Source organism: Lipotes vexillifer, unplaced genomic scaffold (genome assembly GCF_000442215.2).
Source record: "Lipotes vexillifer unplaced genomic scaffold, Lipotes_vexillifer_v1.1 scaffold426, whole genome shotgun sequence".
NCBI classification, from domain to species: domain Eukaryota; kingdom Metazoa; phylum Chordata; class Mammalia; order Artiodactyla; family Lipotidae; genus Lipotes; species Lipotes vexillifer.
Window position 1 is genome coordinate 3,507,131 of NW_006779491.1, and position 22,910 is coordinate 3,530,040.

Below are 22,910 nucleotides of genomic sequence, written 5' to 3' on the forward strand. Positions count from 1 at the left end.
ATGGTGGCAGCTAACCCCAGGCCTGGGCAAGACATGAGTAACAGAGCAACTCGGTGGACAAAACACGCCTTGAGCGTGACAGCGATAGTCCCCTGGGGCAGCTGTGGACCCATGAAATGACCAACAGCTCATTCACAAGCCAAGGCACCCGGGAACCTCCTGATCCCTGCAGGTGCCTGCTGTGCGTACAGCTGCCTGGCACCCTCCACTCCCATGGGACGTGGCGAGCCCGGGCCAATGCTGGGAGCCGGGGGCGTCTGGACTCCGTAGCCCCAGTGTTGGACGACTTCATCACTTCATAGCAGGGTTCTCTGAGTCTCTCGGAACCCTGCCAGCCAGGCTACCTTCTGGAGGGAGGCATTTCGCAGTCATGGGTAAGGCCCAGTCCTCGCTTGTAGACTCCAGCAAGAAGTGGGCACACACCTAGGAAGCATCCGTGCACGTGGGCCCTGGGGAGAGCATGGCCATCACCGTGGAGGTCTGGCTTGAGCTCTGAGCATTGTTGGGGGCAGTTTGGAAGAACAGGGGGGACTTACCCTCCTCTGAGACACCCAAGGGTGCTAGGGAGGCTGGAGAGAGGCTGGCCTCCAATGGAGCCCCAATGAGCTGGGTGTCCAGGGCCCTCAGGGGGCTCACCGGGGGTAAGGACCCGTCCCCACGGCAGCAGCCACAGCAGGGGCTGGCCTCAATGTGGGCCTTGCCACGTTCCTCCTGGCCGTGGCATTGCTTCAGGTGGCCACACAGGTGGCAGGTGAGGGCTGAGTAGACAATGCCATTGCCCAGGTCATCCCTGAGGGGGTCTGTGGTCAGCTCCGGGGACAGCAGGGGCTTCTGGCTGTCTTCTCCCTTGACCACTGGCTCCAAACCAGGGCACTCTGGGGTGCTGCCTGGGAGGAATGAGTCCTGAGGGCTGTGAGGGGGCTCCACGTCCAGTCCAAAGGTGAACAGGGGGACGGGGACTGGGGCAGGGGCTCCGGGACAGCCAGGAGTGAGGCTCTGGAAGGGCTTGTAGCCCCCCTCCCCACTGCTGGGCTCCACTCCAGATGTCCCCGGGCAGCTAGCAGTGCCAGCGAGCAAGCTGGAGAAGGCCTTGTAGCCAGCCTCTCCGCAAGGGCCAGAGCCCTCCAGCCCGCTGTCCTGGGCACCACCGTGCTTCACCGCCTGCACAAACTCCCGGTAGCCACTGCTGGGGGCTGAGGCGGGGCCCGGGGCTGCCCTGCACTGGAGGACGCTCTGGCGCAGGATCTGCTCCCACGTTTCTGGCTCAGGCTGGAGTGCGGCGGGCAGTGCAGATTGCTGGGGGGCGGTGGGGATTCCGGGGTCCACTTCCCCTGGGTGTTCGGCCAGCTGTGGGTCTGAGTCAAGCTCTCCAGGGCCTGAGGACTGGCTCAGGAAGGTGCTGAAGCTGCGGTAAGTGGGGTTGTCTGCGATGACACTGGGCATCTCTGGGAAAGCCAGCCTGGCTGGGCTCTGGGTTGGAGGACTTGACTCTGGGTTCAAAGGCTCCTTGTCCTCAGACGATGCCTCCTGGGGCCCTACACTTGGGGACGTGGCCCAGGGCCTCTGAACACTTGGATTTTCTAAAGGTGGAAGAAGGCAGGACTCCTCCAAGCCCTGTGGGCTAAAGCCCCCATCCTCGCCCCCGAGAAGGTCCAGGAACAGGCTCTCTGTCAGCCGGGCTGCGATGCCCTCCCTGCCCTCCTGGAAGGTGCCCCCGCTGCTGTCAGGTGATGGGCAGAAGCTCCCTTTATCTTCCTCCACTTCCTCTTCTTCATTCTCCACTTGGGCCTCAAACAGCTCCACGCACCGAACCAAGCTGACGCTCTCTGGCCAGAGGATTGTCTTGTTGACCTCCATGGGGTGCCATGCTACTTTTCCAGGACACTGGAAAGGCTCATTTCTAGCAGCCTTGGAGGAATCTTCATCCCTTTCCATGCCATGCTCCAGTAAACAGGGCAGAAGCTTGGCAAGACAAGTCTTCCAGTGTCTACAAAAGCAAAGTTTGATCAGGGTTCAGTTTCTCCACTTGAAAAAACTCCTATTCATCCTTCAAAGCCCAGTTCAAAATCACCCTGGACTGATGTTGAGACGGGCTGGGACCCAGGACCCTTTGCTGTAGTGCTACAATGCTTGCAACTGGACAAACCTCACCTCCAGCAACAAAATACAAAGAAACTATATGGGACTAAAAATAACTGCCTGCAAGCGCAGTTGGGGCATGTACAAAAGATACAGAAAGACCAAAAAACGCAACTGCCACTTCTGAAGAGCCAGGAGCAAAAACAGGGTGTAAGGAGCAAAACCAGGGTACTGTGCATGATGCCTGCACTTCACACCACCAGAGGGGTGGGCAAAACACCTGAGCCACCCCTCCGGCCCAATCCCCGGACACACCCCTACCCTCACCCCATATCAGGAACCAGCTCGCCTGCCCCCCTCGGGGAGCGGGCAAGAGAACCTGCTACTTGTTCTCCAACACCCCCCAGCCCCTCACCCACCCCGCCCCGTCCCACTGCAGCAGGGGCCCCAGTAAAGCCTTGCCTGAATTTCTTGTCTGGCATCTAGTCAATTTCTCTTGACTAGGGAAGGCCAAGAACCCTGGTGGGTATCAATGTCTATCTGCTGCAAACACACTTCCAGACTTTATAATCAATAATCTATCAGTCCACCCTCACTACTAGATTGGGAACACCTTGAAGGCAGGGCCTGTGTCTTACTTTGGGATTTCTGGAGCCTGGCATATAATACAAACTCTATCTATTGAATAAGGAGAAGTCTTTGTCAGGGATGATGGTATTTAAAATACCTATCAGGGGTAGGATAGGGAGGGTGGGAGGGAGACGCAAGAGGGAGCGGATATGTACACATATAGCTGATTCACTTTGTTATACAGCAGAAACTGATACAACATTGTAAAGCAATTATATCCAATAAAGACGTTAAAAAAATAAATAAAAATAAAATACCTTTCAACACCATAGCATAAGTAAGGCCCAATTAGAATGGCTGGGGAGTCCTAGGGCTGGGCAGCATCCTGGAGTCCCCTGCTGTGCTAGGTATAAACCCTTCAGTTACTGGATTGCGGGTAGGTTCAGGGGGCCCTGAGAGAGGGGCTAAGGAGGCCAGGAAGATGGTGGCATATTCAAGGGTCCAGGATAGTGGTATCTGCCCACCAGTATGCCACTATGTCAACAGTTTAACAAGTGGTACAGCTGCCCTGCTTGTTACCCCCATCAGGCTTGCTCAGGACAGACTGGGCATCCCAAGGGGGTTCAGTATGTACCTGACCCCCACTGAAACTCAGGGGACTCAGCCAGCAGCTGACCTACCCAGACCACCCCCTCCCCCTGCCATCCCTTGAAGTCTAGTGTCACAGGACAAGTGCTGAACAAGGAAGATAAGGCAGACTCTCAAGATGGGGCCCACCACCCCAATTCCATCCCCTTCCAAATCCACATAGGCGATGACCCAAGTTCATATACATACGGGCACTTGGCTGGTTCCTGGCCTTGGGACCGCTTCCCCCACAGTGACACCTAAAACATAGAGACAGCCAGTGACACAGAGCGGAGGGGCCTGCCAGCCCAGCCTATCGTCCAGCAATGCTCAGCACGTGTTTGCCGTGAGAAGACTTTGAGTCTTGACATCACACGGGTCTGAGGTCTGATCAGGTCACTTCCCCTCTCTGAGCCTCAGTTTTCTAAGAATTAAGGAGGCTGCACTATTAAGTTGCTGTGGCTGATGGCAAAAATGGCCAGTCTCTGAAGCTCCTCCCATCCCTGAATCTGGCATGGCTGTGTGACTTGCTTTGACCAACAGAATGTGGTGGAAGTGATACTGTGCCAACTGGGTCAGCCTGCTGAAGGATGACAGACACATACATGGCTTAGTAACCTCCATGGCCCCAGATGTGTCAGCCACCTGCCAGACCTGTGAGTGAGGCCACTGGTACAGGCCCAGCCAAACCCAGGATCCTTCCACCCACACTGCTGAGCAGAGCCCAACCACAGACTTGCAGAAGCAAGAGCTACATAAGTGGCTACTGTTTTAACTTTCTAAATTTGGGGATGATTTGTTACACAGCAAAATCTAACTGATACATAAACGACACTATGTGCAGGACGCTGTAATATACACTTCATGTGGATTGTCTCAGTGAATTCCAACACCAGCCCTGTTATAACCACTGTTATAACCCACACAAGGAAACTGAGGCCCAGAGAAGTTAAGCAACTTGTTAAGTCTAACCTGCAGGTAAGTGGCAGAGCCAGGGTTCAAAGCCAGTACCACTGGACTCCAGAGCCTGCTACAGGGTCCCTGGAGAATTAAGGACACTCAGACCTTCTTCTGTTCTAGACGGGACCTGTATCCCCCCTCCCCCTGTCCTAGAGAACCCTGATGGCACTAAGGCAAACCCCACCTGGCCATCGCATTGGGGAAGCTGACCCCACCCGTAGCTCAGGGGTGGCCACCTGGTTGGTCTCAAGTATTCCCACTCCTTACAAGTGAGTTGTATAGGAAAGAGGCTGTGATGTAATTCAAACCAATGAGAATGGAGAGATTTGCTAGTGTTTTGGGGGGCAGTTTCCTGCTGCTAAGAGGAATATACAGAAAGCCTTTCCCCTTCTCCCTCTCCTTTTGGCCTCCTGCTCTGGCACAGGTACCTTGCCAAGAGATGACATGCCGATGACCTCAGGGATCATCTCCTCCCAAGGGAGGGAAAAAACCAACCCCAGAGGAAACCCTGTCTCCCACCCAGGCTGAAAGAACAGTCATGGAAGCCAAAGGGAAGGGAGTGAAAGCCTCTAGCTGCTGACTCAACCTACCCTGAAACCTTCCTGACTTCCCATGTGCAACCCCCAAGCCAGGAAATATCCTGAACATCCCAGACATCTTGAGTTGTATTTCCCTGTACACGCAGTGCACAGCATCCTCACCAACCCCCTCTACCTGAGAATCCTGGATGACCACGGCCACGAGGGGGCTGTGGGCTGGGTTGGGAATTTGATCCCACCATTCTTTCTTAATCCTGAAAAAGAAAAGGACAAGATGTTGGTCCCTGTATCACTAACAGGCTGACGTTCCTCCCATAAAAATTATCATAGTCACCAAGACTTATCAGGGGTCAGAGATCATGTCGATAGGTCTCTTGGCTGTCTCACCCTCACTCCGCGAGGCAGGTTCTACTGCTAACCCCGCTCTACCAATGAGGAAACTGAGGCCCAGGGAGGTGAAGTGACAGCTGGTGGGCAGAAGAGCTGGGCTGGGGCTCCAGCATCCTGCTACCCAGAGTGGAGTTCCTAATGTGGCCGCCTCTGCTCCAGAGGGAACAAGTTCCAGGGAATCAGGAGACGCTCAAGCTGCAGAGAGATAATTCTGGGTTTCCCCTTCAACAACCTTTACCCTGGAGCAGCTGAGGATAAGGTGCTGGGGAGAGGCCTGGGATGGCCTGAGAAGCTGAGGGATTCCTTCTCCCTTCCTGGGTCAGCCTGGAGCCATGGAGCGTCAGTGCTGGGGGGGAAGGCCCTCACACACCCCCTGGATTAGCCTCCACCCACTCCACTCAGTCAGTTAACACACATTTATTGAGTACCTGCTATGTACCACTCAGTGTGCCAGGCCTCAGGGACACACAGTGAACAAGACAAGCAAAAACCCTGCAGAAATGATTATGTGACATCATTCATTCCTGGCGATAAGTGCCAGGAATAAAAATAAAGAAGATAGGGACTAGAGAGGAATAGTGTGATCCAGGAAGGCCTCCCTGAGGAGGTGACTTCTGAGAGGCAACTGTAGGTGGAGGAGGAGTCAGTCTCGGTGATGCCTGGAAAAAGGGCTTTCCAGGCAGAGAGCACAGCGAGTGCAAAGGCTCCAAGGGAAGATCTTGCTTGGGGCGTTCAAAGAACAGCAAGGAGGTTGGAGCACTGGAACACAGTGAGTAGGGGTAGGGAGACAGACGATGGGGAAACTGAGGCTCAGAGAAGGAGAAAGACCAGCCCAGGGGGGCTCAGAGGCATCAGCAACAGACGTGGAGAGAGGAACTTGCATTCCCTGCACACCTACTGTGTGCCCGGCAGAGTGCAGACACTCGCTCACATCAATCCTCAACCATCGCCATCCTTAAGTGGTCAACTGGGGCCCGCTCGTCCCATTTCAGAGGTGGGAGGACTGAGGTTCTGAGACTCCATGATTCCAAGGGCTCAAGCTCACTGGAAACAAGGCTCCTTCTGCCCGCCCCTACACCGAGTGATCGGGGAGTCCCTTAGGACTCTTGGGACTGATGAAATAGGGATCCAAGGCTGAACAGAGGTTCAGAAACTTGGTCACACATCTACGAAGCACCAAGGCCAGGATCTGAACCCAGGTCTGACTCTGCAGGACAATCATCTAGAATTCCTCTGTCTATTGCCACGTGCCTTCAAGTGTCTGGGCCATACCCTGGGCGTGATCCATCTCGTTTCTGCCAAAGGAAGGCCCTGCCCCCAGCTCCTGCCCTGGCCAGCTCCTTTCCCCTAGTCAGGTCTCAGCTCAAACACCTCGTCAGAGGGGCCCGCACTGGCCTCCCCATCCAAAACAGGCCCTGGAGCATTTCACCCCCTCGCCCTGGCATATCTCCTTCAGTGCAAGGATCACTATGGAAAACAGCCATGGTTACTTGGTGGCCTGGCATCTTGTGCCTCCCCAAGGACACAGGGTCCCTGTCAGTCTCAGTGCCTCGCACGTAGTAGCTGCTCAATAAATATCTATCGTTGAATGAAAGGGCTGCAAGCTGACAGATCACAGGGGAAATTCCCACCCACTCCACACCGCAGGGGGCTGGCTTGGCGGCCTCCGGCACAGCTCAGGACTCACTTGATGATGCTGACATAGCAGGACAGGCAGACAGCCAGGATGACGACGCAGGAGATGCTGACGCCCAGTGGGAGGCGCTGCTCCAAGGTCGCCTCATAGTCTGGAAGTGGAGGGAAGCCGTGAGCTTGCATCGCGCTGCGTCCAGTGGGTTGGGGTACCCACCAATCACCACTGTGCCCAGCACTTTGAAGAATCCTTCCTTCATTGAATGTTCACAACAGCCCTTCCTTCTGCCCATTGTATGGATGATGCCCGAGGCAGCCTCCACCACGCAACAGCTATCTCCCTTCTTCTTTGCTAGGCTGCAATGTGCCCACCCTGAGGTTTGGGCCAACCATGGGCCAAAACTAGTCCCCTTTTCAGACATTTGAGTTCCCAGCCTCCCTTGCAGTTGGGAGAGGCCACGTGACAGTCCTGAACAATGAAAGGCAAGGGAAAGGCCACCAGGACTGGAAATGTTTTTGTTTCATGATAAAACATGCAAGGGATGCACTCCTTGTGGCAGCCTTCCATTTCCTTTGGGTCTTGGGCATGAGGGTGTGTGCAGCAGACAACTTGGGGCCATGAGGTGACAAGGGTAAGGATAAAATGCTACCATGCTAGGGATGGCAGAGGGAAAGAAAAGACTCTGGGGTGATGTAACTGAGCGGCTGTATGAACCAGGAAGGTCCACTGGCAAGACTTCATTTTAGGGGAATTCCCTGGCAGCGGTCCAGTGATTAGGACTCTGCACTTCCACTGCAGGGGGCATGGGTTCGATCCCTGGTGGGGGAATTAAGATCCCACATGCTGCGCAGCCAAAAAAATAAAATAAAATAAAGACTTCATTTTATGTAAGATAATTGAATACGCTTTTGCAAAAGTGTGATAAAGTCGCAAAGAGTTGTTTGGAGGATGCAGCTACCAGGTGAGGGACTACATTTCCCAGAATCCCTTACAGGCTATGTGTGGCCACGTGACCAGCTCCACCAATAGTGCTTGAGAGGAAGGGATGTGTATCACTTCTGGGCTAAGGCTTTTAAGAAGCAGGTGTGGTCTCCCCGCTCTCATTCCCTTTCTGCTGGCTGGATGCAGATGATGGCAGGTCCATAGAGCAGGGATTCTTAACTTGGGGTCCACAGACCTCCAACATGGTTGCCGTTAGGATTTAGGCGTCTGGGAACTTGGATGGGAAAGAAACGATATCTTTATTTTCACTAACTTCTGAAACCTGGCATTTCCTCCCATTAGGAACAGAGGGAGCCAACCACAGTAATAGCAGCATCAGTTACTTAGCCCCCATCAGAAGTCACAGCTATTCTCAAATCACCTGACAGCTGCAGTAGCAGGAAATACCATTTATGTTCATCTACTTTGAAATTACAGTATTTATGACAACTACCACTAGATCCTGTTTTTAACGTGTTATTAAAGAAGCATGTAGTCCCAGATAACAAATATATTTTAAAATCTTTTTATAATCGCATTTCAATAAAATTAGGTTTCCCTCGAAGGCCTATATATTTTATTTTATACGTTTAAAAATATTATTCTGGCTTACGGCTGCCAAGAGGGGAAGGTGGGGAGGAGGGATGAATTGGGAGGTTGGGACTGGCATATGCACGCTACTATATATAAAATAGATAATCAACAAGGACCTACTGTACAGCACAGGGAACTCTACTCAATACTTTGTAATAACCTACATGGGAAAAGAATCTGAAAAAGAACACATATATGAATATGTATGACTAAATCACTCTGCTGAACACCTGAAACTAACACAACGTTGTGAATCAACTATACTCTAAAATAAAATTAAAAAAATAAAAATAAAAATATTATTCTGAGATGAGGTCCACAGGCTTCACCAGACTGCCAAAGGGGTCCATGATACAGAAAGGCTGAGAATCTCTGTCCTAGAGAATGATGGAGCCACAGGGAGGAAAACCACCCACCAATCAGCAAAGTTCATGTTGAATTGTTATGTGAGCAAGAAACATATTTCTACAGTGTTAAGCCGCAGAAGTTGTGGGTTTGTTACTGTAACCTACCCTACCCTGACCAGTACACCACATCAGTTGGTAATTCTGTCACTGCAGTTAGAGCATCCTGTGATATGGAAACCAGATGTTTGGCTTGGGGAAGTCTCTGGCCACAGAATGCAAGTGGGGAATAGAGATGCTAACTGCTGGGAATTCCCTGGTGGCCTCGTGGTTAGGATTCCGGGCTTTCATTGCCGTGGCCCAGGTTCAATCCCTGGTTCCCTGTTCAGGGAACTGAGATCCTGCAAGCCACACGGTGCGGACGACTGCTCAGGACTCCCAGCAGGGTACTCACAGTTAAGCCACTTGGCGCTGGGGCTCCATTCACTCCAGGTGCTGTTGTAGCTCTGAGCCCAGGCCTTCACCTGTGCGCTGTAGAAAGCTCCAGACTTTAGGGTGCTGGCTGCAAAGCGGAGGGTGGGCCCCATGTAGGTCACGTTATAAATTCTGAACTGGTAGAGGGAAGGGAGCCATTAGTGCACCAAGTCTGGGGGAGGGGAGTACCAGCTCCCACCCGGGCTGCTGTCCTTAGCTGACCCCACAATGTTTAAGAGCCACCAGCCTGCGTATTTGGTTATTCCTCCAATTTCAGGCCCTTGTGCGTCACTTCCACAACTGTGACCAGAATCGAGCAGGATGGGTCAGGAAATCAGCCTTATCCTGACCCTCACTCCCACCCTGATCAGCCATTTTGACGTTACTGGGGCAAGTGGATGAACCTTTCTGAGTTTTAGTTTCCTCATCTGTACAATGAAGGTAAGAGTTCCTACTGCTGTGTGACCTTAGATAAGTGACATAATTTCTCTGGACCTTGATGTCTTCTTCTGCAACATGGCGATAATAAAAGTGCCTACCTCCCAGGGCTGCTGTGAGGATTAAGTGGGTTAACACAGGTAAGCACTTCGGACAGGGCCAGGCATGCGGCGAGCACGAGAGGGATCTCTCTGAGGCACAGACAGGGTCACCGCGTCCCTCTCTCTCCCTCAAGGGCTCTCTAGAGGCTCCACAGTCAAGCCCAAACACAGTCCCGCCCAACCTAGCCCCCATTGGGAAGGAAGGTTCAAGATCTGTTGTTAAGTGAAAAAGGTAAAATGAAGATTAGTATGTGGATTACAAAGGCTCAACCAGGCACAGCTGGCTTTGAAGATGGAGGGGGCACGAGCCAAGGATTGCAGGCCCCTCTAGAAGCCGGGAAGGCAGGAAAATGGATTCTCCCCTAGGGCCTCCGGAGGGAGCCCCGTCCTCATGACGCACCTTGAACTGTAGCCCAGCAAGACCCATTTCAGACTTCTGACCTCGAGAACTGTAAGCTAACAAATCTGTGTTGTTTAAAGCCATTAAGTCTGTGGCAATTTGTTACAGCAGCAATAGGAACCTAACACAGTCACGTGGCTAATTTCTTATGGCAGAATGTGACAGTGCGTCATTTCTGAGACACGTTTAAAGGACTGAGGCTTCCGTTTTGAGCTCTCCTTCTCTCTCTCACTCCCTTTCTCTAATTATTTGCTCTGAGGGAAGCCATGCTGCGAACAGACCTACAGAGAGGGCCACGTTGCGAGGAGCTGAAGCCTCCTGCCAGCTGCCTCGTGAATGAGATGAGAAGCAGTCCCTGCAGCCCCAGTCGAGCCTTCAGAGACCACAGCCCTGGCCAGCAGTTTGACTGCAACCTCCACGAGAGACCCTGAGCCAGAGCCACCTAGCTAAGCTGCTCCTGGACTCCTGGATTCCTGGATTCCCCTTCATAAAATGTGACATAATAAATCCTGTGGTTCTCAGCCAAAAAAAAAAAAAAAGATTAGTATGTGTTGTCTGTTGCCTTTCATGTTCAAAACATAGAGGGAGAAGGCATAGTGATGGTGGCAGACAGACTCATATGGCCCCGTGACCCCACCTTGTATCACGCCCTTGTGTAATCCCCTCTCCTTGCCTAAAGGGGCGGGGGAACCTAAGACTTGTTCCTAACCAACAGAATATGGTGAAGGTGATGGATACATAGGGACTACATGGATGTGATTCCATTATGCAAGACTGTAACTCCAACTTGCTAGGAGACTCTCTCCCCCTTGCTGGCTTTGAAAAGGCCACAAGGGAAGGAACTGAGGGCGGCCTCCCAACAAAGGTCAGCAAGAACCCGACGCTCTCAGTTCAAAGCCCACAAGAAACTGGATGCTGCTAACATCACAGGAACTTGGAAGCAATCCCCTGGCCAATCCCTGTGTGTGCGGCCTCGTGAGACCTTAAGCAGCGGACCCAGCTAAGCCGTGCCCAGACTCCAGACCCCCAGAAACTCTGGGGCAATAAATATGTGCTGTTTAAAGCAGTTCTGTTTGCAGTAATATTATCATGTAATAATAAAAAATTCATGGTGATGAAGGAACACACACGCATTTGCTCGTACAGGCATAAACTCTCTCTAGAAGGACACACATGCCTCCACACCCTCTGCCTGCTCTAGCCTGGCCTTCCCCTCCTGGCAAGAGACAGGAGCAGTGGTCAACCTCTGGGAGAGGCACTGGAGATTGGGGTTAGGAGAGAAACATAGTTCCTTTCTAAGTCTTTCGGTAGCCTTTGAATTTTTTACTTCATGTAAATATTACTTTTATTTTTAAGACTTTAAAAAAATAAAAAATGAAGTAAAATTTGGGTTCAGGATGGATTCTGACAGCAAGACAGTGGCCTGAATCCTCTGCCTGGGCTTCTCCCTCTGTGGAGGGTCCATCCCTTCGCAGGCCCCCCTCCAATCCCCCGCAGCCCCTTCCCAGCTCCTGGCAACACTGCTCCTGCTGGCAGGTTGGAAGCACCTGGGGGAAACGGTCTGGTGTAAAGTGAGCCGAGGGGAGGTGTGCACAGCAAGGAAGCAAAGTCCTAACAGCTTGCTGGAGAAACTGGAGGGCAGCTGGAACTTTCCAGGGAAGCTGGGGACAGGGTGGGAGTGACAGGAGGAGACCAGGGCAGGGAGAGATGGACACTCTTACTGCCAGTGTTCCTTTCTTTCTAAATCGCAGTAAACAGGAAGCAGCAGCTGGATCTGGTTCACTGAAGGAATCACACACCTTAGAGAGGAGTAGGGAATTGGGAAATGATTTACTAAGAAACAAAAAAGAAATTGAGCTTCCAAGGAACTACTTGTGGTTGGTGTGTTTTTTAACAAAAAAGGCCAGGTGTTCGGGAGACCATTCTGAGAGAAAGATCCGGAAGAAGAGAACAGCACAGGTCCCTCAGTCCAAATCCTGGCTTCAAATCCCAGCTTGGCCATTTCCAGCTGTGGGACACTGGGCGAGTCATTCCACCTCTCCAAACCTCAGTGTCCTGGTCACTAAAATGGATAGACAAACACCTTCCCACCTGCAGGGCTTTCCCAGTCATTGCTGATAACACACATTGAGCCTGGCACATAGTAAGCACCCGAGACATTGTCATGAACATGGCATTCATGGCCCTCAGTAAGCTTGTGGCCTCATTTTCTGCCTTTTCACTGTACACACACCCAGAGCCCCATAATCCTCAGATACGCCATGAATTTTCATGCCTCCAAGCCTTGGCTCATGTAGTTCCCTCTGCCTGGCCTACCATTCCCTAGCTAGAGAACTCCTATACATCCTTCATTGCCCAAGCCAAAACTCTACCTCCGTTATAGAACCTTGTCCAGAAATCATCCAGGACAATGAGCATCTCCATCTCCCAAATTCCACAGCTAGTTTCTAATATTTTTAGAATTGATCCCACCAGTCTGAGCCACAGGTGGTGTCTGCAGTACTGTAGCAAACACAGCTGGGCACCCACCCAGCATCTACACAACTGGGGTCAGGTACCCAAAGCTCAGGCCAGGTAAGCCTCTGTCTCCAGTTCCAGGGTTAATTCTCATTGGTCTAAACCAATCACGGCTATTTCATTCCCTAGCCTGTGACTGGTTAGAGAGGAGCATGTGACTATCTCTGGCCAATGACTAACGAGAGGAATTCTTCGGGCCCGGTTCTGTCCCTGGAAAGGGAGAGATGGGGGAAGGGTGTCTCAGTAGATTCTGCCCCACCAGCAAGAGAAGCTGGACCTGGAATTCTGAGGCCTGGGGCAGCCCCGAGCACCTACATGACCATTAAGCCATAGCCCAGGCACACCGACCAATTCTGTCCGCTGGCTGGAGTCTGGTGCCGGGTCCTAAACCCAGCTGTGTTTCAGCCAGCCCAGTCTCTGTTTCCTCTTCCGCAGAACTTCCTTTGGGGAGCCATCCCTCCTTCATTTTCAGCCCATCTGGTTTGGGTGAGGCTGACCTGACCTGCTCCAGAGGTGGTCATGTGACTCAGCCCTGGCCAGTGAGAACACTGCACCAGCACCCTGTCTCCTGCCCATAGCCTGCGACAGGTTCAGAGAGCGGCATGTGATCCCCGGCAGGTAACTGATCATTGGCCCCAGGACTTTTACTGGGACTATCTGGAGAGAAGAACTTCTCCCACTGCGGTTTTAAGATGCAGGCCTGGAGCTGCTAGTAGACATACTGGCAGCTACATGAGGGAAGAGTCTGCCTAAAAATGAAGCCAACACAGAATAAAGCAGGACCAAAGGATGGAGGTTCCTGGAACCTGGATCCAGCCATGATAAGCAAATAGATGATATTCCTTTGGACCCTATAGGTTGTACCCTTCTCTCCCCTCCAGCTTATCCCCTGAACGAAGCCTGCACAGGCCCAGGAACAGGAAGGGGATTTACTGACAAAACTGACCCTGCGTCTTTCCTCAGCATCTGTGCCAACCACCTCTTCTCGACTGCTCTGAGAGCCTGGCTGCCCCACTCCTGCTTCTACCCCACATCCTGGCCCAGTGCCAAGGAGGAAAACCACACCTGAGAGATGTAAATCAACACCTGCCACACACACCCCACCCCCACCCCAGCTTGGCCAGGAAGAGAAGCAGCAGGGACGGAAGCTGATGTGACAGCTCAAGATGTCACAAATCAGCTCTCCCTGTTTTAAAAATGTCAGTACATTCGTTTTTTTAAAAAGGAACATCATAAAATAAAATAATAGAATAAGATAAAATAAAATGGAACCTCACTGCCACTGCTATGACTGGAAAGCAAGTATGAAATGCCGTGAGCATCTCATAAAGTAAACGCAATCAGAACCACGTAACGGCATGAAATTTCGGCTGAACTTGTTTTCTGGGGGAAGGCTCTGAGCCTGCAGCCTCTTCTCTCTGTTAAAGAGAAGGATTAGGGCTTCCCTGGTGGCGCAGTGGTTGAGAGTCTGCCTGCCGATGCAGGGGACGCGGGTTCGTGCCCCGGTCCGGGAAGATCCCACATGCTGCGGAGCGGCTGGGCCCGTGAGCCATGGCCGCTGAGGCTGTGCGTCTGGAGCCTGTGCTCCACAACGGGAGAGGCCACAACAGTGAGAGGCCCGCGTACCGCAAAAAAAAAAAAAAAAAAAAAAAAAAAAAGAGAAGGATTAGTAAACCAATCAGCTCAGCTGAGACGCCTCCCTTGACAGTCAGGGTCGGGCAGGAGTGGGCGTGGAGTGACTGTCTCACCCTGGGATTCGCTCATTTAAGTGTGTTTGGAGGTATCACCTAAAATCCCAAGTGTCCCGCCCCCTGGGAAACAAATGTGGTCCAGAGCCCTTCTTTATAGATGAGGAACAGTGCCCTGAAATAAACTCCCCTGTCTGCACGCTGGGAGTCAGGGGCCTGGAGCGGTGGAGGGCCTGGTCCCGGCACAGAGCCAGAGGAGAAGGTGGGGGTCCAGATCCCCAGGGTTTGCTGTCCAATCACGGGTCACTTTCCCCACCTCCCACCCCAGAGCCTGAGTCTCGACCCGTCTGAGTCTCAAGAGGTCACAGAGAGACCCCACAGGGCGCCCACTCACATCCGTGGGGTCGTTCTCATTTGAGATGTTGACCAGGTAGGTGAGCTCGGAGTATAGGTGATTCTCAGGAGGGTACGGGTTGTTCCACGTCAGCAGCCACGTGCGGGAGATGTTGGCGTGAACAGTGAGGTTTCTGGGCGCCAGGGGTTTCACTGCAGAGAAGTGGTGCCTGGTGAGGGGCTGGGCTGGGCTGGGCGTCAGGAGGAGGCCCGGCCCAGCCTGCAGACCATTTAGATTTTCGGTCAACACCACCTCCATAATACGCTGATGGGATACCACACAGATTTCGTCATAGTGGAGAATTAAAACCCTGATACTGATTCTCATGTCGCTAAAATCCCACTTAGCACTTTAGTGGTTGTCAACTACATTTGCACAGTGAGTGCAAAAGGCATAAGCAAAGTAACCCAAACTTTGGCCTTTCCACCTTCACCCTTCACTCTCTTGGCCACCTCTGTGCTCTGTATTATTATCTACTATTTTTCTTTATTTTGACTCATGTGTTTTAAAACTTAGTCTCTTTTAAAGCAATCATATCCATGAGGTCACAGGTATATAATGAGCATTAAAATCAACACACACTTATAAAAATTCTTTCAATTCATGGATTCGTTCATGGGTCAATTTAAATCACCCCCACACACACCCTCCAACTCCGGGTATGAGTAAGCCCTTCCGGAATTGCTGATGGAGTGGTGACTACTGTGAGCTCTGTGAGAATACTGCCTCTGCTGCTGAGGAGCTGCGTGACCTGAGGGCAGGTTACTTGCCTTCTCTGAAGTATGTACGGTTTTTTTCAATTGCAAAATAGGGATAATAACTGTCTTTTGGAAACTGAGGCTCAGAGAGGTAACATGACTTGCCCAAGATCATACAGCAATAAGTAGTGTTTTAAAATCCTGTCACTACACCCCAGCAAGCTCTTGGGGAATTCCTGCGGGAACTCTGGGTACCAGGACAAGGTCAGCCTCCCATGGTCTAGACTGTCTGAAGAAGCAGCAGCTGAACAGTTGACAGAGGGTGGAAGGACGGTTCCCGGTTCAGTTTCTGATCTGCAGCAAGCATGCCTTCCACCAAATACGCCTCATTCAGCACCCTGATCTGGGCACTTAAACACAGGGGGTTGAAATATCTGAACTGAAGGGGTCCTGACGTACTGCTGAGCCCAGCCCCATTTCAAAGATGGGAGGACTGAGGCCCAGAAAGGGACAACAACCCCATCAGGGGTTGGAGGCTGCTTGAATGGTCCCCTCCCCCAAATGGAGCCTGCCTCCCCTGCCCGGCACCCGGCTGCTGTGGGAACAACTGCAGCCCCGCCCTATGCCACCCCACCCTGCCCCGCCCTGCTCACCATGCTCACTGGGTTTGAAGGAGCTCTTCCACAGCAGCTGCTCCCCAGCCCACAGGTCCAGCTGGTAGGTGTCCACACTGACCACGTTATCCATATGCATATGGCACACGCACACCGCGCCAGCTCTGTTCTCGGGGACACACGTGTGGTTTCTGCAGACACAGATGTTGCATTAGGCTGGTCATGTGACCCAAGGGCATCCCAGGATACACCTCAAGGAACCACAGGCCCTTCCAGCTTCCTGGTCACCCTGCCTCAAGGACCAGATCTGGGAACTTGGGAGCAGAGTGGCCAGGATGCAATGGGGACAGGGGCCTGGGACCACCTGCCTGCTGGCCACAGCCCCTCCACACCCACCATGGACTCTTATCCGCCCCTGGCCCCAGCCTTGGACCCTGAAAGCCAGCAAAAGGGAAGAACCCACGGCATGAAAGAATTTGTAACGACATATGTGTCTGTTCCAGAACCCCTCTGGTAGCACAATTTAGCCCAGTACAGCGGACTGTGGCTTGGCAGGCACATACCCTGTGCCCCACAACCTAATCCTAATGTGTCACCCAAAACAGCCAACTCCATGTCTCATGGACTAGGCCAGGGGTCAGCAAACGTCTTCTGTAATGGGGCAGATAGTAAATGTTTGGGGCTTTGAGGGCCATACTCTTGCTATTCCAACTACACAACTCTGCTGATACAGCACAAAAAAGCCCCAGCCACAGACAATACGTAAACAAATGGGCATGGCTGTGTGTCAATAAAACCTTATTTACAAAAACAGGTGGTAGGCCAGATGTGGCCCATGGGCCGTAGTTTGAAGATCCCTGGTCTAGGCCAATGTATCACATACAGAAGCACAGCTTGTCCACCTTAGTATATTGTGGAATAACAGCTCTGTCAGTGTAGCCCACATCAGGTGTGCTGTATATCCCAATGTGCTCCATAACTGTGTGCCTTGCGTACTGGGTCATGTCCTGGGGCACCACCTACACCAGTGGTTACCCCTGTGTACCATGGATTATCCCAGTGAACCACCTGGAAAAATACATCCCAAGTTCCACGGTCCATCAACCATCGCTGTGAACTCCACTGCTAACACTGCACCCCCAAACAATGGTCTAGCCCAGAGGTTCTCAAGGTGTGGTCTGGGATTCCACTGGGTCAAACTGGTTTCACGGTAATACTCCGACATTAGTGGCCATTTCCACTCTCCTTCTCTCACAAGCATACAGTGGACTTTTCCAGAGGGCACACGATGTGTGATGATGCCGTTGCTCCGACAGCCTGTTGAATGTGAACTTGCGGGCTGTTGTGATTTTAAATTTGTTTTAATTTCCAATAAGGGAAATATTGATAGATGTAAGCTACCCAGACTAAAGCTTTGGGGGTCCTCACTAATTCTTTTCTTTCTTTCTTTCTTTGGTTGCACTGGGTCTTAGTTGCAGTATGCAGGATCTTTAGTTGCACCATGCGAACTCTTAGTTGCAGCAGGTGGGATCTGGTTCCCTGACCAGGGATAGAACCTGGGCCCCCTGCACTGGGAGTATGGACTCTTAGCCACTGGACCACCTAGAAAGTCCCTTAATCCTTAAGCACACAAGAGAGTCCTGAGACGAAAAAGCTTGAGAACTGCTGGTCTAGTCCAGGATTCCACCACATCCACATGCCACGTGCCTTGGTGACACTGAGCTTGGAGCACCGTGACGCACTCGCTGTGTCTTACACACGCTGCACCCCAGGGCACCTCACCTCTAACATGCCCAGTAAGCCCCTGTGAACCGCACTTAGCACATGCACTCTGGGGTACCACGTGGGCCAGGCGAATTCCGAGGCAAACCTTCCCCAACTCCCAGTTCCAGCCCAGGCTTACTCAAAGTAGAAAAATTTCAGCTGGTAGAACAGGCGGAGCTCGGCTCTGCAGTTGGTGGGCCGGGCCATCTCCCACTCACAGGTGGAGATGTTGACGTAGTCGGAGAAGCAGGTGGGCCCCTGCAGGACCCTCACACTCCCTGGGGAGACACAGGAGACCTCTGAGCAGCTGGAGCCTGACGACCAAGAGGCATGAGTGGGAAACCAGCCCAAACAGGACCAAGGGGCCCATCACAAAACTACGAAACCACTGTCCGAGGCACGGTCCTCACAATGCAGGGGCCAGGAATGGGGCTCTGAGAGCTTCCCAGCTGGCACTGGGGTGATGCCTGCAGCTGAAGAAATACCCTTGGGTACAGGGTCCATCAGCGGAGACAGACCAAATGCACCTTTATAGTATGCAAATGCAACTACCTGCCCTTGGCCGAATTAAAGGAAAAATATGTCAGTCTAAGGGTAGCTATCCCACCACCACAGGCATCTATCTTACGGCGTGAGCCTGGTGCATAAACAGTCAGTACTGTAAATGTTTGCTGAATGAAGGAAGAAATGAATGAATGAGAGGTGGTGACTTACCAGAGCCTGCTGCCCACACCAGGATCAGACAGCCCACCGAAAACGTGAGCCCAGAGTGAAGCCGCCCCATTGGGAGATCCTACAGCGCCTGCTGGGAGCAAGTGAGCCCATTAGCGCTGATTCATGATTCCCACAGTCCCCACGGTCCCCATCATCCCGAGCGCAGCTTTCAGAGCTCACCTCCAGACACAGCCCTCCCCCCTCCGCCGCATGCCCCCTCCACCCGGCACCGCCTCCCTCTCCACCAGGCCTGCACCTGCCCCCCTGCACACCTTCACTTCCTGCTGCTCCTCAAACATACCACGGATTCACTCTCACCCCCATGCCTTTCCTCTCCCTGTCCTTCTCATTGATACACTCTCAGTCTCTGTCTCTGTCTTCTCTCTCATTTATTCATTTTATTCATCCATCTATTCATAATGAATAAATGGCCCCTTAATACTCCAGTGTTTATTAAGAAAACCAAGGACAGTCACCGACATAACTACAATACAACCATCCAAATCAGGAAATTAACACGGATGCATTACTGCCAGCTAATGCACAGATCCTATTTCCATTTTGCGAATTGCCACAGCAATGCTCTTTATAAGTCCAGGATCTAGTCCAGAATCATGCGTTGCATCTGATGATCATGCCATCCCAGTGCCCAGGTCTTGGCTTCTAAATACTATTCTCGACTGACAGGAACCAGGGCTCCTCGGAGATGACTCCAGGAGCAGGGAAAGTACAAGAAAAGCCTGGTATTCTTCTTGTGCCAGAAAGTAAGGCAGTACTCCACGAATGATGGGGACCTCCTGAAAAGACACAGGAGCCAGCTAGAATGGACGCCCACCGGCCAAAATGGGCACAATTAGAGCCTCACGATGAATATTATAGTAACCAACTGTAACCCTTAGAGTTAAAATAGGGGTGCAGGAGTCTACAGTGATAAAGATGAGTAAGTGGGGGGAAGGGACAGCTCTATTTCACCACAGCAGGCTCCAAGTATCTCCCCACAAACTCATATTAATTAACTTTACATAATTCACATACAATACTGGATATATGTAATTGTATAGAACCTTATATACAGAAACCTGGCAGATACCGCCTTAACCAAATGGTCAGTGTCGACATGACCAGGAATGGGACAAACCAAGGTCATGAGCTTTCTGAAAACAATGCCCTTGGAAGAACACAGTATCACTTCCCTGGGGTCCCTGCCCCCAGTGCACAAATCACATGGAAACATCAGACAAGTCTACACTGAGGGGCAGTCTATGCAGGAAGCGGCCTATACTCTTCAAAAAGTGCCCTGTGGGCAAAGGGCAAGGAGAATGGGAGATGTTCTCCTTTCAGCTGTGTGTCTGTCATCCCGAGAGCCTGTGTTTGTCTTGTGCACGGCCAATCTCCTAGTACCTACAGCAATGCCTGGCACGCAGCACATGCTCAGGCAAGTCTGTCGAATAAATTCACTTTAGACATGATGTGGGGCCGCTGATGGGCTCAGCACAGGGCTGGAAAGCTCTCCCTAGGGGGAGACTTGGTATCCACTCAAAGCCTCAACTGGCCTTCCTGGCAGAGCCACAGTGAAGACCAAGGAAGGAGGGGTGGGAGTGGGATTTGGAAAACAGTGATGCTGGTTTCCTCTGCCAGGTCCCAGCAACCTTCCTTCTTGTGAGTTCACAGACATCCACAGCATCCTGTGGCAGAGATGTCAAAGGGGTCACTCTAGCCCCAATTTTGAATAAAGAGAAACAGAGAGGTCAAGACGCGTGTCCAAGGTCACACAGCAGAAAGGCTACCATGGTAAAGTGCTTTAAAAAGGTGTGGGGGAGTGAAGCAACCCCCCCCAGGGTAGATTAAATCATGACATCTACAGCGGTCAGGGTGTTATCTTTGATCTGTTTCAGAGGGCACATCCAGATGTATGCGTGTGCACACACACACCCACACACGCACACTGACTGGTTTCACAGGGATGGCAGGTGCTGCACCTCAGGAGAAACCGCGGCACAGATGTGGTGGTGACAAGGCCTCTGTGAACATCACAGGGAACGAAGGACGAAGGTGCAGAGAAGCAGAGGAATTAAAAAGAATAATTACCAAATGATCAGGGCGTAAGGCACATGGCAAAAGCAAATAATTTCAAGTCCACACCCTCGACTGTGGGATTCCTGACGTGTAGGGGTCACCTGCCCAGCCCAAGTGGCAACCTGAACAGGGGTGCCTGCCGAGATCCCGTCTCTGACATGTTGCCATCCAGTTTCTGTTTGTACTCTTTCCATGGATGGGGTGGTCACCCCTAGGTCATTTTCGAGCAGAGCCTGACTACTGGAAACAGCTTCCTTATGCTGAACCAAGCATTTGTGTAAACAAAGTCCTGCTTATCAAGTACTCACATGTGCTTGACCTTTTGCCATGTGCACTAGAGTTATTACCTTATTGAGTCTGCCCAAGAACCCTGCAAGATGGGTTGTTATTTCCACTTTCTTCCTAAGGGAACGGAGGCCAGAGAGATCAAATAACTTGCCCATCGGGTCCCACAGCTGGCGAGAGGGCAGGGCCAGAGTCAGAATCCAGGTCTGCTGGCTTCTGAGACCAAGGTACCTTTCAATATACCAGCTCCAATTTCTCCTAGAACCACAGGCTGAACCCAACAATATGGAATGAAATGGGCCAGGAAGAGTTGGTCAACCTGCTTCCTTCTAAACATTTTACATCGATTAATTCAATAATCACAACAGCTCTTCTAGGGTTTCCCTGGTGGTGCAGTGGTTGAGAGTCCGCCTGCTGATGCAGGGGACACGGGGTCGTGCCCCGGTCCGGGAAGATCCCACATGCCGCGCAGCGGCTGGGCCCATGAGCCATGGCCGCTGAGCCTGCGCGTCCGGAGGCTGGGCTCCGCAACGGGAGAGGCCACAACAGTGACAGGCCCGCGTACCGCAAAAACAAAAACAAAAACAAACAAACCCCAGCCAGCTCTTCTAGCTAAAGCCATATTAAGAGAGATATGAGAGCCAAGACCAGGGAGGTGACAGTACCCAATTGTAACCGTGCATCCGTTTGGAAGAAATCTTGCTGATTTCAAGCTTGTCAAGGGGATGACAACTAATACAGAGAGGGCCTGAAAATCCCAGAGGGGCTAGAAGGCCTCTCCCTAAACGGCTCTGCTCTCCTATTTCCTGCAGCCTCATCATGCACTCAACAAACATACGATATTTACCAAAATATTTAAACATGCCGAGTTTCTTTCTAAACATTTTACATACAATAATTCAATATTTAAAACAGCCCTATAAAGTAGCTACTAGTATTTTTTCCCATTTTTAGAGGAGGAAACCAAGGCTCAGGAAAGTTAAGTGACGTGTCTGAGGTTACAGAGAGGTGACAGTCCTGGGATTTGAACAGGGGCAGTCGGGCTCCAGAGCCTTGGCTGTTAACCACTGTCTGTGTTTAGACCCCAGAGTTCTCAATGTTTTGGAGGTCCCTGACCCATCTGAACCTCCGATGCAAACTCCAAGCTCTCTTTCCAGAAAAGTGCACACATTTAATTTTGCATTCCATCTTAGTGGTTCACACAGCAGCTACTTGAGCTTACTGAAGCCCAAGTAAGGACTCCAGGTCAAAGCCCCACCCGCCCCCCAGGCAATGAGTGGTTTTTGAGGGTCTCTGAATAGGGTCGTGGCAAGATTTTTCCAAGACCCAGTCTGGGGCTGGGGAGAACGCTGAAACAAGGGGGAGCCGGCGGGGTGGGGGGCAGTTAGCAGTTGCTACAAACGCGAGTCTCTTCTCCATGCTGAAACCAGAGTCATTTTCAAATTGGAAACCAGGCCATGATCTGTCTGTTCACTTCACTGGCCTCTGGCTCTTGAAAGATGTCTTCACCCCCGGGTAGGGGGGTGCGGGGGGGAGCACAGAGCCCCAGGGGTCCACAGCCCATCCAAGAGCAGCATCTCTGACTCAGAATCAAATCCAAGCCCCGGAATGAAAGCAGCCAATCGAAAAGGCTACGTGCTGCTTGATTCCCTTTATGTAACATTCTTGAAATGATCAAACTATGGAAATGGTGCATAGATTCGTGGTTGCCCGCATGGGTGGGGCGGGGGCAGCAGGGAGGGAGGGAGGTACAGCTATAAAAGGGCAACACAGGGATCCTTGTGATGATAGGACTGTTCTGTATCTCACTGCAGTGGTGGAGACAAAAACTGTACACGTGATAAAGTTAAATTAATAAGAAGCAAGCTAACAAAACAAATAAAAATAACATGTGCGTGCGTGCGCAAACACACACGCAAACGAGTACCAGGAAAACGGAGGCAATCTGAGGAAGGTCAGTGGTTTCTATCAATGTCAATACCTTGGTTGTGATACTGAACTATAGTTTTGTAAGACGTTACCCTTGGGGG

The 22,910-nt window shown here is 51.7% G+C and overlaps 1 protein-coding gene across 3 annotated transcripts; it reads right to left on the minus strand.

The window, feature by feature from the left end:
• Positions 1-423: 423 nt before the first annotated feature.
• On the minus strand, positions 424-18,589 carry IL4R (interleukin 4 receptor). Of its 3 annotated transcripts, none has more exons than XM_007452824.1 (9): positions 18,520-18,589; positions 17,945-18,083; positions 16,081-16,232; positions 14,730-14,881; positions 9,172-9,328; positions 6,853-6,952; positions 4,951-5,029; positions 3,487-3,536; positions 424-1,987 (listed from the first exon to the last, which is right to left on the minus strand). In XM_007452824.1, the coding sequence occupies exons 1-9, from the start codon at positions 18,587-18,589 to the stop codon at positions 424-426; spliced, it is 2,463 nt and encodes an 820-aa protein (XP_007452886.1). The 3 variants fall into 3 exon arrangements, with proteins under 3 accessions (XP_007452886.1, XP_007452884.1, XP_007452885.1); XM_007452822.1 differs by having other exon boundaries at positions 17,945-18,104; XM_007452823.1 differs by having other exon boundaries at positions 17,945-18,119.
• Between the last annotated feature and the right edge of the window lie 4,321 nt (positions 18,590-22,910).